Source organism: Aulonocara sp. 'chitande type north' Nkhata Bay, linkage group LG3 (assembly GCF_057382095.1).
Source record: "Aulonocara sp. 'chitande type north' Nkhata Bay isolate Kocher_YH1m ecotype deep benthic linkage group LG3, A_spYH_male_GT1.1, whole genome shotgun sequence".
Classification (NCBI taxonomy): Eukaryota; Metazoa; Chordata; class Actinopteri; order Cichliformes; family Cichlidae; genus Aulonocara; species Aulonocara sp. 'chitande type north' Nkhata Bay.
In genome coordinates, this window is record NC_141346.1 from 14,423,855 (window position 1) to 14,436,312 (window position 12,458).

The window sequence follows — 12,458 nt, forward strand, 5'->3', positions numbered from 1 at the left end:
TAACGGTCACTTTGTGCAGCACAAAAACTTTAAAGGCAGTTATAGTATATAGTTGACTAAATGGATGAAAATGTTAAATGTCGTATTTCAGACTCTCAGCTGTGTTGATATAATGAGTGAATGATTTGATCTTTTCACTGCCTGCTGTGTTTCCTCGACTCCTGAGCAAAGATAAAGAGTCAGTTCAGACCTGCAGTTGGTCCTCGTGGTGTTTGAACTTGAATTCAGCCTGATTTGTTTTTCATGTCTTCTCCTCCATCATCAGTTATCAGGAGAGCAGACAGTCAAAGTAGAAGAATTCAAACAAACACAGAGATTCTACTTACAGAGCAGACACAGCACAGATGTTTCCTTCATCGTCCTTCTCACTCATTTGACCTTTTTTTCATTTCTGTCACTGACACCAAGTAAAGCCCGCCCTCTTCCTCTGAGCACCAGCTTTCTATTGGTTCAAGGACAGTGAGGTGTCAGTGTGTGTGTGTGTGTGTGTGTCCCTCAGTGAGAGAGGCAGATATGAGCTGAAACACAGGAATCAAACCAGGGACGCTGCTGTTATGGAGCTGAACTGGAACCATTCAGACACTGAGGCCCTCTGAACACATTTTAATTACAGCTGTGCAGAGACACATGAACAGACCTGAACCTGAAATAAAAACTCTGCAGCATCAAACACAAACATCATGAAGGTTTTCTGCGGCCACTGAATGATGCTTCTGCTGTGTTCAGTCTGTGGTTGTAGTTTAACGTTTATTCTTTGCTTTCTGCATTAAAGCTGTGTGTGTGTTAGCAACAATCACACTAGTCAGATTTTCCATGTGACAGTTTTTTGAAACCCACAGAAGCACATGAAGAAAACCAGTGAAAACAGATCACTGACGGGAAACAAGAGCCAACAATCATGAATGAACTACAACAATTCCAACCAGTTACCGAGGACATGGGACATAGTAACATAACAAAATTTTGCATTTGAGTCATTTTGGTCTAGAAAGTGAAAAAAACAACATAAAAAATATGAAATATATAAAGAAATCTTCAAACATGTCCTGTGGTCTGAGGTGCTGGGGGGACCAGTTAGAAACCAGCAGCTGGACGTCAGTGGTTGGACTGGTGGACTACTTCAGTGAAGAGTAGACGACGTCTGGCTCTGGTTTAAAGTCTGAACACAAACACACACAGTTCAAACAATCTGATTCACGATTGTGCTTCACGACGTTCACAAGCTCTGTCTCCACTTTTTTCCCTCTCTGTTTAAATCTAACATGATATAACAGAAACTGAATCTTTACATCTGAAGTAGATTCACTCTTCTCATTTCCTGCTTCATATTTTTCATTTAAACCCTCTACTGCACACATTTTGACGGTACATGCTGAAAATTATTCAACATCTCACTAATTTTGGGTAATTATATTGCCAAAAGAAAAATGTTATATTTCAGAAATCCCCTAAAGAAACAACAGAGCAATTATAACTCACACATCATTACACAACTGTGGTTAAGGAATAAAAACATAAAAAAACACTTAAAACGCGTTTACTTATATAACATGATACAGACTCAGGTTTGAATAGTACAGTATCATGTCATACTGATTCTCATGGTTTGAGACATTGTTTTTATTCTGTGTGAAACTTTCCCAAAAAGTTCCTCTGTGCTGTAAAACAGATGTCCACTCAGGAACCCTGCACCATGCCCTGTTTGATTCACTTCACTTTTATTTGCATTGCCCCAAATCACAAGAACAATTGCCTCAAGGTGGTATATATTGTAATGTAATGACCATTCAACAATGTAGAGAAAACCCTGACAATTAGATGACTCCCTATAAGCAAGCACTTGGCTGCAGTAGGAAGGGAAAACTCCCTTTTCACAGGAAGAAAGCTCCAGCAGAACCGGACTCAGGGAGGGACGGCCATCTTCAGGACCAGCTGAGTGATGGGGTTGGTGAATATGTTGTTGGCCAGAGTGATATATTATATTATAATGTCTCAATCTGATTTTGAATGAGAACTCTGGGTCTCTGCTTCTTCCACTTCTCTTTACATATACCCCACTACTGTTTCATTCTCTCTTCTTGCTTTCTTTTTTGGATTTGGATTTGGACTTTGTGTAATTCCAAGTTTAGGACCACATTTCCACTTGGCCCAAGCTTGGTTGCACAGCAACCCAATGTAAATTTCACAACTGTGTGAATTGCTGTGTTTTGACACTGTGTAAATAAAATTGAACTGAACTGAAATAATCCAGCAATATTCCGAAACCCTGTTTTCCAGATTTACAGGGCAGGTACTGCTTGAATTTGCTCTTGCCCCTAATTGGCAACATTTGCTCATCCACACGTCTCTGGCGTAGAAAGCTGTTTCAACATCACGAGGATGTTGAAACACACACACACCCACAGGCACTCCCGCTACACACACCCCCAATACATTTCCCATCAGGCTTCACCCTTAAAGGACCAAGCTTCCTACATGTTATTGAACTTTTCCAAACACTCAGGTTGGTTGGCATCATTTAAGTTCACATGTACTGGATAAGAGGCTTAAAGAAACTTTCTGTTGCCCTGGTGCAACGCTATGCTAATGAGAGCGTATTCTAGATGATCTAGTTTAATTTGGTTATATTAGCTTAGCTTAGCATGATTGCTGGAAACGGAGTGACAGCCACCTTGTTTCTGTTAAAAGGCAGCAAGACCTGGATGGCCTTGTTCTGATGGTTGTTTGTCCATTCCTGATGTCTTCAGCTCTTACTGCTGAGTAGACCACAGCTGTATCAGTCTCTGCAAAATGAAACAGAGTTGCTTTATCTTTCCATGTAGCCAGATAACACACACCAATTAGTTAAACTGCAGGAATGTCTTAAAGACATAAAGCCGTCCTTCAATGCACATATTAAACAAATATGTAGGACTGCTTTCTGAATGCATCTCTGAATGTTGAGAAACTGCAGTAGTCAGTATAACAGACATTTAACATAATCCCACTGGCCCCAGTCTTCATAATACTGGCCCCTAGCCTGGATAAACAGACACTTGCAAGAGAAGTTTGAAAGTTCCTTCCCTGAATACCACATACACAGTGAAATGCTGCAGGCGTTTAGTCCAGTAAAGTGCACACTTTCCATTGTTTGACTGGAGACACAACTACCAGTACATGTATGCATGTGGTGTACCAAAGCAAACATCTGGACTGAGACACAGATGTTTGCTTTTTATTTGGTTGATTTTGTTTCAAGTTTGTGCTGCACTCAGACCAAAATCCTGCTCTTTATCTTATATGATATATATATATATATATATATATATATATATATATATATATATATATATATATATATATATCTTACATGAGCTCTACCAGAGCTGCTTTGTATTATTCACTGTTCAAAATGGTTCATCTTTATCTACAGCTGAAAGGCTGCTTAGTCTTGTGTGTGAGAGGAACATTTAAAGACAGAAAGGAAGTTGTTTAGCTGCTTCCTCTTTAGAGCAAATCTATAAGTGACTGTGTTGTTCATATCTCTTTAAAGGACAGGCTGGCTTTTATTTATATCTCAGTTTAATATCATCCACAGGTCTGATCTAAGCTTGAACCTGAGTCATGATGTCACTCAGTGACTGCAAGGAGAATTAAAGACTCTTTTAAAAGTTAAATGAGAAGAGCAACTGCACATCTCGGTCTGTTCGATCTGAACGCTGCTTGTTCATAACTGGTATGAACTGCATCACTCTCTGAAGAATTAAACATTTTAATTACTGCAGCACAGCTGTGTCAAAACACAGTTTTTAAAACTGCATCTTGCAGAGAGTGAGTGTTGAATTTAAAAAATGCAGAAGCCATTCACACCTTTTTTCTTCTCTCAGCACCTCTGCTGTGAACCAATGAATGACCGACAGAACGGCCATGAGTTTGTGTGAACAGGAAGGTGGCATCCACGAAGCTTCTTTCAGTGCAGCCTGAGAAGCCTCACCACAAGCTCGAAAAACCCGGTGCAGTGAGAATTCTCACCAGGTTCAGACTAACTGCGGTTGTCAGCAGCATGTTGCTTCTGTGTTTTACATGCAGAGCTTTAGAAATGAAGCTTTAACTAAAGAACCATTTGAGAGGCTGAAAACACACATTTGATGATCTTTGGCCTCTTTATGTGTCTCATCTCAACCACTTGTTTGTGAACCACATCTGGGCCTCATATGTGCCGCTACTGCACTGCCAAATACTCTGTGATCCAGATGTGGCCCAAAAATCATGATATTAAAGGTTAATAATTTAAAACCTGTATGACAATTAGCCATCCAGCATCACAGATGCTAACAGAGTATACTCTATTAGCATCTGTGATGCTGGATGTGTTCAGATTGTTTCCTATTGGAAACAATCTGAACACATCCAGACTGGTTCATAAACGGTGGACCTACATCATTGTTCGCAACCACACGTGGTTCTAAGAAAATGTAGACAAGTCTCATTTGAATCAAACAACTCTGAGATATTTTATTCATGCTACAACACATCAGCGAGTTGCACTGTTGAACTGGCTGACACAGAACAGTGAACGCTGACTCACACACGTGTCAGTTGTCTTCTAACACACAAAAACTTTTCCTGGACTGTGGGAGAAGCTGGAGTACCCGGAGAGAACCCACTCAGTCACAGGGAGAACACGCTAAGAAACTCCACACAGACAGAAGCAGTCAGCTGCTGGAATCAAACCCATCTACTGCACCACAGTGCAACACAGATGTCAGAATGTATTTACAAATGTGCTCAATGTTAAATTATTAAATGTTCTTACTTCCCAAAGAGTATAAAAAGAATGCTTCTCAAATCTGTAAAATCCATAAATATCACCTCTGCTTTGTTTTACTGGCACGACTGATGCTCTGCAGCTTTACCTTCATCTGCTGACATTTTCAAATTTAATAGCAAAAATATTTTACTGTAAAATCATCTAAATGGTCCTTTAATCTAAGAAAACGTCTACATTTGGAGACATTGAAGTGTGCGTAAAATGTAAATTTACAAAAGTCTGAGTCTCACCTTCAACTTTCCTCTCAACATCTTGTCTCACCAGCAGAACCAGTAACACCAGTAGAACCACAAGAAAGACTGATCCAACAGACAATACAGAGAAAACAGGAGGAAAGAGTGATGGAGGAGAGAGTGAAGGAGGAGGTGTGGTGGTGTGTTCCCCTAAAATAAAGCAAACACAGTCATTAAGTTGTCGTCACATTGTGAATGTTGAAAGCTGCAGAAACACAGACAGGTGAGTGTGTCACCTGTGACAGTGATCCAGCTGGATGGAGACTCTCCATGACCGCTGATGTCACACTTGTAGAGGCCTTCATCAGACCTGGAAACATGCTGGATGGTCATGTGACCTGTAGGCTGCTTCCTGATGAGGGAGCCATCTTTATAGAAAGCAGCTGGGAGGTTGGAGGGAGTGGTCTTTGTTTTACAGAGCAGAGTGACGTCATCTCCCTCCATCACAGGGAGGACAGGACTCTGCAGGATCACTGATCCACCTCAACACAGAGACAAACTACAGCATTTCATCCATTTACACACAGCTTCATCAACACTAACTCCACACACTCAGCTTACCAGGGACTGTCAGGTTAACCATGTTACTGATGGGACCCTCTCTGGACTCACACCAGTAAACTCCACTGTCATGAGGCACCATCATAGTCATGTTACAGGAAGAACCAGCACCTTCTCCCCACCCATCTCCACACTGAGTCCTCTGTCGTTTGCTTGTGTTTCTCCTCAGAGTCCATCCAGCAGAGCTGTCGTCCTCCTCACAGCTCAGAGACACAAAGTCTCCTTCAAAGAACTGAGAGCTGCTGGGACTCACAGTCAGACGAGCTGTGAGGGTTACAATGAAAAACTGATGATCACGTCTTTGAGATCTTTACTGAAAGTTTTAATCCAAATGTGTAAAACCTGTCAGAGTTGATCAGGTTTAAACTGTGACAGAAGAAGGTTACTGACCTTGGTTTGTTGTGCAGCTCAGCAGTGAGATCAGAACTAAAGAGAAACAACACTCAGGTTGATTTGACATAAACACACAAAGGTGATCACTCAGAACAACTTTGTATTATTTGATGTTTCCCTCTAAGACAGAAACATCAAACTCTCCATGTTGTGTCGCCTACAGCCCAGTTTGATCTTCCTGTCAGAGGAAACGTGGATCTAAACCAGGTCAGCAAAAAGCTGCTCGTACTAAACCAGAGACTCCAGGATTTCAATTTCTACTTCTCGATGATCAGAATTATTAAATAAAACTGATCACATCATTTCATGCTTCATGAGCTGCTTCTGTAGTTATTGTAGAACAAGGAAGTCCTTCAAGTTACATTATAGTTACACTGAATACATACAAACAACTAGTACTGAACTAAGGTCTGTCCTCTGCTCTGTTCACACAAACACCAACATTTTATTTCAGCTTTTCACTCATAAATTCATCAGTAACTCTGTGAAACTTCAGACCTGCAGTTGGTCCTCGTGGTGTTTGAACTTGAATTCAGCCTGATTTGTTTTTCATGTCTTCTCCTCCATCATCAGTTATCAGGAGAGCAGACAGTCAAAGTACAAGAATTCAAACAAACACAGAGATTCTACTTACAGAGCAGACACAGCACAGATGTTTCCTTCATCGTCCTTCTCACTCATTTGAGCTTTTTTCATTTCTGTCACTGACACCAAGTAAAGCCCGCCCTCTTCCTCTGAGTCTGTTTCTTCCTCTATTTGTACAGCGATAGTGGTGGATTCCTAACCTCTTAATGATTCATTCATGTGATACATCTATTTCAGAATATAAACTTGTTATTGCAAAACATTTTATATTAAGTTGCTTGTCTCTGTGATAATTGTAGCTGGGATATAATTAACAGAATCCTCCATCCTCCAACACCATCCTGTTGGTGGACAAAGTTTGAAGCTGGTCAGGCATCAGTTACGCCCCCTGTCTGTCTCTTGTGTTTACGACTAAAGTCATTTGTCTTAGAAACACTAGCATGTGTCAACACGTGTCAGCACTGAGATCAGCTCATCTACCTGCAGGTGACGCTGCTCACAGCTGCTACTCGTAGTCTTTCTCCACAGTATCACAGGAGGTCTGTTTCATCGCTGTGTCGGCTACATATCAGCAGTGTTGGGCAAGTTACTTTGAAAAAGTAATTAATTATAGTTACTAGTTACTTCTTCAAAAAAGTAACTGAGTTAATAACTGAGTTACAAATTCTAAAAGTAATTAATTACTTGAAAAGTAACTATTGCGTTACTTAAAAAAAACAAAAAACGTTTAAGCCAGGGTCCAGGGTATAATTGCCCATTTTTAACTACTTTTGATTCTCCCTCTATATTTTACCCCTAAAAACTCTTTACTTTGCCTTGTTTGGTATCATTCTTTTCAGCACAACCTCACGTGTCTGAATCTACAGTTATGTTTTCATGTTGATATACTGTATTAACACAATTGATCTAAAATCAGACAAAAAACATAAAATCAGAGTAGAAAAAGTGATATTTTTTACTGTAACAACCACAAATATGTTTAATGATGATCTTTCATAACTTTAAATGCAAATATAAATTGTCAATTTTAAAATCCTATGCACAAGTTTTGCAAACAAAGTTATTTGCATAAATTTACCTTTTACCCTTTTTTAAATAACCATTTCAAACTATTTACAGAACAATCAGCTGTTCTTCAATAAGATGCCACAAATTATTTGTGCCACTCCAAAAAATAATTTCTTTCCTCTATAAAGGAGAACATCACAGCCTGATACCTGCAGGTCTGACAGCAGCAGGTGTATCACTGCTGTTTCTACCTGGAGACAGCAGTCGCCTCATTGTTCTGACACACAACACAAAACTATCCACACACTACACACTAACTACACAGACAACACATTAACTACACACTCAAAACATGCTAAACATCACAAATCTCTCACATCTCTAAACTCTCTCTCTCTCTCGCCCTCACTCCTAAAACTTCCCCTGTTTTTGTTTTTTGTTTTGCTCATAAGCAGAGAATGCTTGCTAGTCTGCAACCTTTAACACCCAAAGAGCCATTTGGACCCGGTTTCCACGCAAAAGAAAACACTGGGATCCACAAATATTTGTGACATCTAAAATGAAGATAACACTGTATATATTGTTTTTTACTTTTTATGCTTTGTGTGAACAACTAAGGTGTGCTGCTTTTGAAATCCATGAAGTGCTACAGAGAAAATTACATTTTATTTATGTAATTAACACATTTTGAACTCTTAAAGAGATATAACAAAAGGAAAGACACCCAGTTGAACTAAAATGATCCAGCAAACAAAAACTGTTGTGAGCCACCACCCTCATATCGCCTTTGGGCTGTTGGAGCCTTGACCTGACTTTTAAAAAATAATTGGAACAAAAACACTATGCTGCTAAAAGATGAATAATATATTATTATATATAATAGATAATAATAATAATATAATATATTATTATTCATAATAGAATTTTTAAATATATATTTTACCAGGGTTTAGTGTGTCTGGCGGAGCGCAGTCTGCAGCGCCGCTGTAGGGGAGGCGGACGCACCTGAGCGGCACCAGCAATCACGCCTCGCCGCCTTAACGTCTGTGCTCTCTCTGCTGTTGTGTTGGTGTGTGTCGGGCTGTGAGCTGAAAAGCTACAGCCGGCTGTATGCGTACAGCGTACAGCGTGTGTGAAAAGTGGTCAATAAAGAGATGCTGAAAAGCGAGTTCATGTAAACATCGTCGGGTCTGCCGTGATATGTTTACAATAAGACTTCTGCTCCTGAACCTCTGCGCACAGCGTCTGCAAATCGGGGCTGTACGAAGTCACTTTCATCTTCACGCAGAACTGTAAGCTGTGAGACGTGAGCGGTGTTTGTTTTTAACATAGTTCACGGTGGAGAACAGCTGCTGACATAATGTGGATCCGAAGATCCATAATTGGCTTCCGCAAGTGTGACGCTTATTTTGAGCGATGAAAAAATAATAGAAAAATAAAATATAATTTTATTTTTCTATTTCAATATCACAATAATCTTCCAATTTAGAACTACAAGTTAAAAAAAGAACATAAATAAATTACACTTCAGCTAAATACTTCTAATTTATTTTCCCAAACCACGCAGAGCCGCAGGTTCTGTACTATAAGGACTAAAGAGCCGCAGGTTGCCGACAGTAAACGTGACGAAACTATTGAGGAAAAAACGCAGCGTATTGTTTATCATGGCTCTGGTTTTACGTGGCCTATCAACACAGTTTACAAACTGGTATCTATCACCTTGTTGCTTTGTCTTTAAGTGGTCATGTGATTGACTTACCACGACTACTTTATTCTTCCTCAGTCAAACAGCAGCACTCACGCGATTGTTTTGCCCCCCTGAGCTCCAGGTGTTAGATGCTAGTGCTAGACAGTGATCGTGATTACCGTCCGTGGGAGCTCGCAGCTGCTTAAAGCTGTAGCGCCCAGATTACTTACAGCTACAGTGGGGCAAAAAAGTATTTAGTCAGCCACCGATTGTGCAAGTTCCCCCACTTAAAATGATGACAGAGGTCAGTAATTTGCACCAGAGGTACACTTCAACTGTGAGAGACAGAATGTGAAAGAAAAATCCATGAATCCACATGGTAGGATTTGTAAAGAATTTATTGGTAAATCAGGGTGGAAAATAAGTATTTGGTCAATAACAAAAATACAACTCAATACTTTGTAACATAACCTTTGTTGGCAATAACAGAGGTCAAACGTTTACTATAGGTCTTTACCAGGTTTGCACACACAGTAGCTGGTATTTTGGCCCATTCCTCCATGCAGATCTTCTCGAGAGCAGTGATGTTTTGGGGCTGTCGCCGAGCAACACGGACTTTCAACTCCCGCCACAGATTTTCTATGGGGTTGAGGTCTGGAGACTGGCTAGGCCACTCCAGGACTTTCAAATGCTTCTTACGGAGCCACTCCTTTGTTGCCCGGGCCGTGTGTTTTGGATCATTGTCATGTTGGAAGACCCAGCCTCGTTTCATCTTCAAAGTTCTCACTGATGGAAGGAGGTTTTGGCTCAAAATCTCACGATACATGGCCCCATTCATTCTGTCCTTAACACGGATCAGTCGTCCTGTCCCCTTGGCAGAAAAACAGCCCCATAGCATGATGTTTCCACCCCCATGCTTCACAGTAGGTATGGTGTTCTTGGGATGCAACTCAGTATTCTTCTTCCTCCAAACACGACGAGTTGAGTTTATACCAAAAAGTTCTACTTTGGTTTCATCTGACCACATGACATTCTCCCAATCCTCTGCTGTATCATCCATGTGCTCTCTGGCAAACTTCAGACGGGCCTGGACATGCACTGGCTTCAGCAGCGGAACACGTCTGGCACTGCGGGATTTGATTCCCTGCCGTTGTAGTGTGTTACTGATGGTGACCTTTGTTACTTTGGTCCCAGCTCTCTGCAGGTCATTCACCAGGTCCCCCCGTGTGGTTCTGGGATCTTTGCTCAACGTTCTCATGATCATTTTGACCCCACGGGATGAGATCTTGCGTGGAGCCCCAGATGGAGGGAGATTATCAGTGGTCTTGTATGTCTTCCATTTTCTGATGATTGCTCCCACAGTTGATTTTTTCACACCAAGCTGCTTGCCTATTGTAGATTCACTCTTCCCAGTCTGGTGCAGGTCTACAATACTTTTCCTGGTGTCCTTCGAAAGCTCTTTGGTCTTGGCCATGGCGGAGTTTGGAGTCTGACTGTTTGAGGCTGTGGACAGGTGTCTTTTATACAGATGATGAGTTCAAACAGGTGCCATTCATACAGGTAACGAGTGGGGGACAGAAAAGCGTCTTACAGAAGACGTTACAGGTCTGTGAGAGCCAGAGATTTTCCTTGTTTGAGGTGACCAAATACTTATTTTCCACCCTGATTTACGAATAAATTCTTTACAAATCCTACCATGTGGATTCATGGATTTTTTTTTTCACATTCTGTCTCTCACAGTTGAAGTGTACCTCTGGTGCAAATTACTGACCTCTGTCATCATTTTAAGTGGGGGAACTTGCACAATCGGTGGCTGACTAAATACTTTTTTGCCCCACTGTACTTGCCTGCAACTGATGCGGTAAGCTGAACACAGCTTCAACCGTCTGTTTGTTGAAAAATAGTAACGGGCCACATTTTCTTGTTAGTAACTGTAACTGTTGTGATATTTTGATACCATGGTAGCATTTGCTGAGTATTGTTTTTGATGATATTATACAAAGGACCCTGTTTCTGCAATGCCCTTTGTTTGAACCTCATCTCCTCTTGCTGTGACCCCATGGGCGACTTTCCTTGGCCTGCTGGTCTGGAAAATCCAACAGTTGATCTATATGTAAAGAAGGCATTTCTGCGTTGATCCTGCCGTGGAACAATGGGACAAGGTGCAAGCTCTCATGCTCACAGGACGTGGGGGTGCATTCCTGGAGTGCACACCAAGCTTGCAGCCTGCTAAAGATCACACACAATTGATTGTGTGCCTCTAGGTATATATGGTTAAACATTTCCTAATGCAAATAACTACATGCAGTATTCTACCATGTGCAAACTTATATCACTAAAGGATTCTAACTGTCTAGTGTTTAACGGACCTGTCAAAGGTATGTTGAGATTATAGAAGGCCCCTTTCAGAGCTAGGGGGAACTTCCTTATATGGTTGTAACTTGAAACTTGTTGACACACGAACCCTTCTGCCTATAAAAACTGCTGCACAAAAGAATAAACTTTGAGTTAGTTTGGGATGACAATTTAGAACAGTCTCCGCGTCTTTTTGTTCTTCCAAACTGCTCCCGGTACTCCGGCCGGTACCGTAATTAACCGTTGATCATGTGCTAGACAGTGATCGTGATGATGCGGTAAGCTGAACACAGCTTCAACCGTCTGTTTGTTGAAAAATAGTAACGGACCACATTTTCTTGTTAGTAACTGTAACTGCGTTGTAACGATAGGAATAGTAATTAGTTAGATTACTAGTTACTGAAAAAAGTAACGCCGTTATTCCCATCACTGCATATCAGTCATCTCCAGCTTCTCCTCCTGCACCATCTACAGATTTAACCCCTTCAGTGTATGTCGGGAATTCCCTTTCTCTACATTTCACAGCTCTGATGTTTCGGGTCTCGGTGTGTTTCATGTCTCGGTGTGTCACTCCTCAGACGGAGGTTGTTTCATAATCTTTCTGTGGTTTTATGAAACAATGAAGACAAACTGATTGTTTCACAGTTGTGGGTAGTTTCACACTGTGTTATCAGGCTGCTGAGGATGTTTGTCTGAGTGTTTGTGTTATCAATCATTGCTGCTGCAGTGTGGTGCTGATGCAGGCCTCACACCGTCACAGGAAGGAGGAAGTGAAACTGACACAGACGGTAAAACCTTCTTGTTACAGCGTTTCTCTCGTCTGCTG

General features: G+C 41.0%; 1 protein-coding gene across 1 annotated transcript; it reads right to left on the reverse strand.

Annotated features, from left to right (window-relative positions):
* Positions 1-613: 613 nt before the first annotated feature.
* Positions 614-6,144, reverse strand: LOC147334090 (Fc receptor-like protein 5). The gene is made up of 6 exons (XM_086285870.1): positions 6,138-6,144; positions 5,605-5,868; positions 5,280-5,525; positions 5,041-5,193; positions 2,672-2,783; positions 614-1,159 (listed from the first exon to the last, which is right to left on the reverse strand). Exons 1-6 carry the CDS (start codon positions 6,142-6,144, stop codon positions 1,153-1,155), a joined length of 789 nt encoding a protein of 262 aa, XP_086141996.1. The 3' UTR covers positions 614-1,152.
* Between the last annotated feature and the right edge of the window lie 6,314 nt (positions 6,145-12,458).

Coding starts and splice junctions, on each gene's coding strand:
- LOC147334090 (XM_086285870.1), bottom strand. Junction 5,526..5,604: donor GGTTAACCTGACAGTCCCTG/GTAAGCTGAGTG, acceptor CTCTGTGTTGAG/GTGGATCAGTGATCCTGCAG. Junction 2,784..5,040: donor TGTTGAGAGGAAAGTTGAAG/GTGAGACTCAGA, acceptor TTCATTTTGCAG/AGACTGATACAGCTGTGGTC.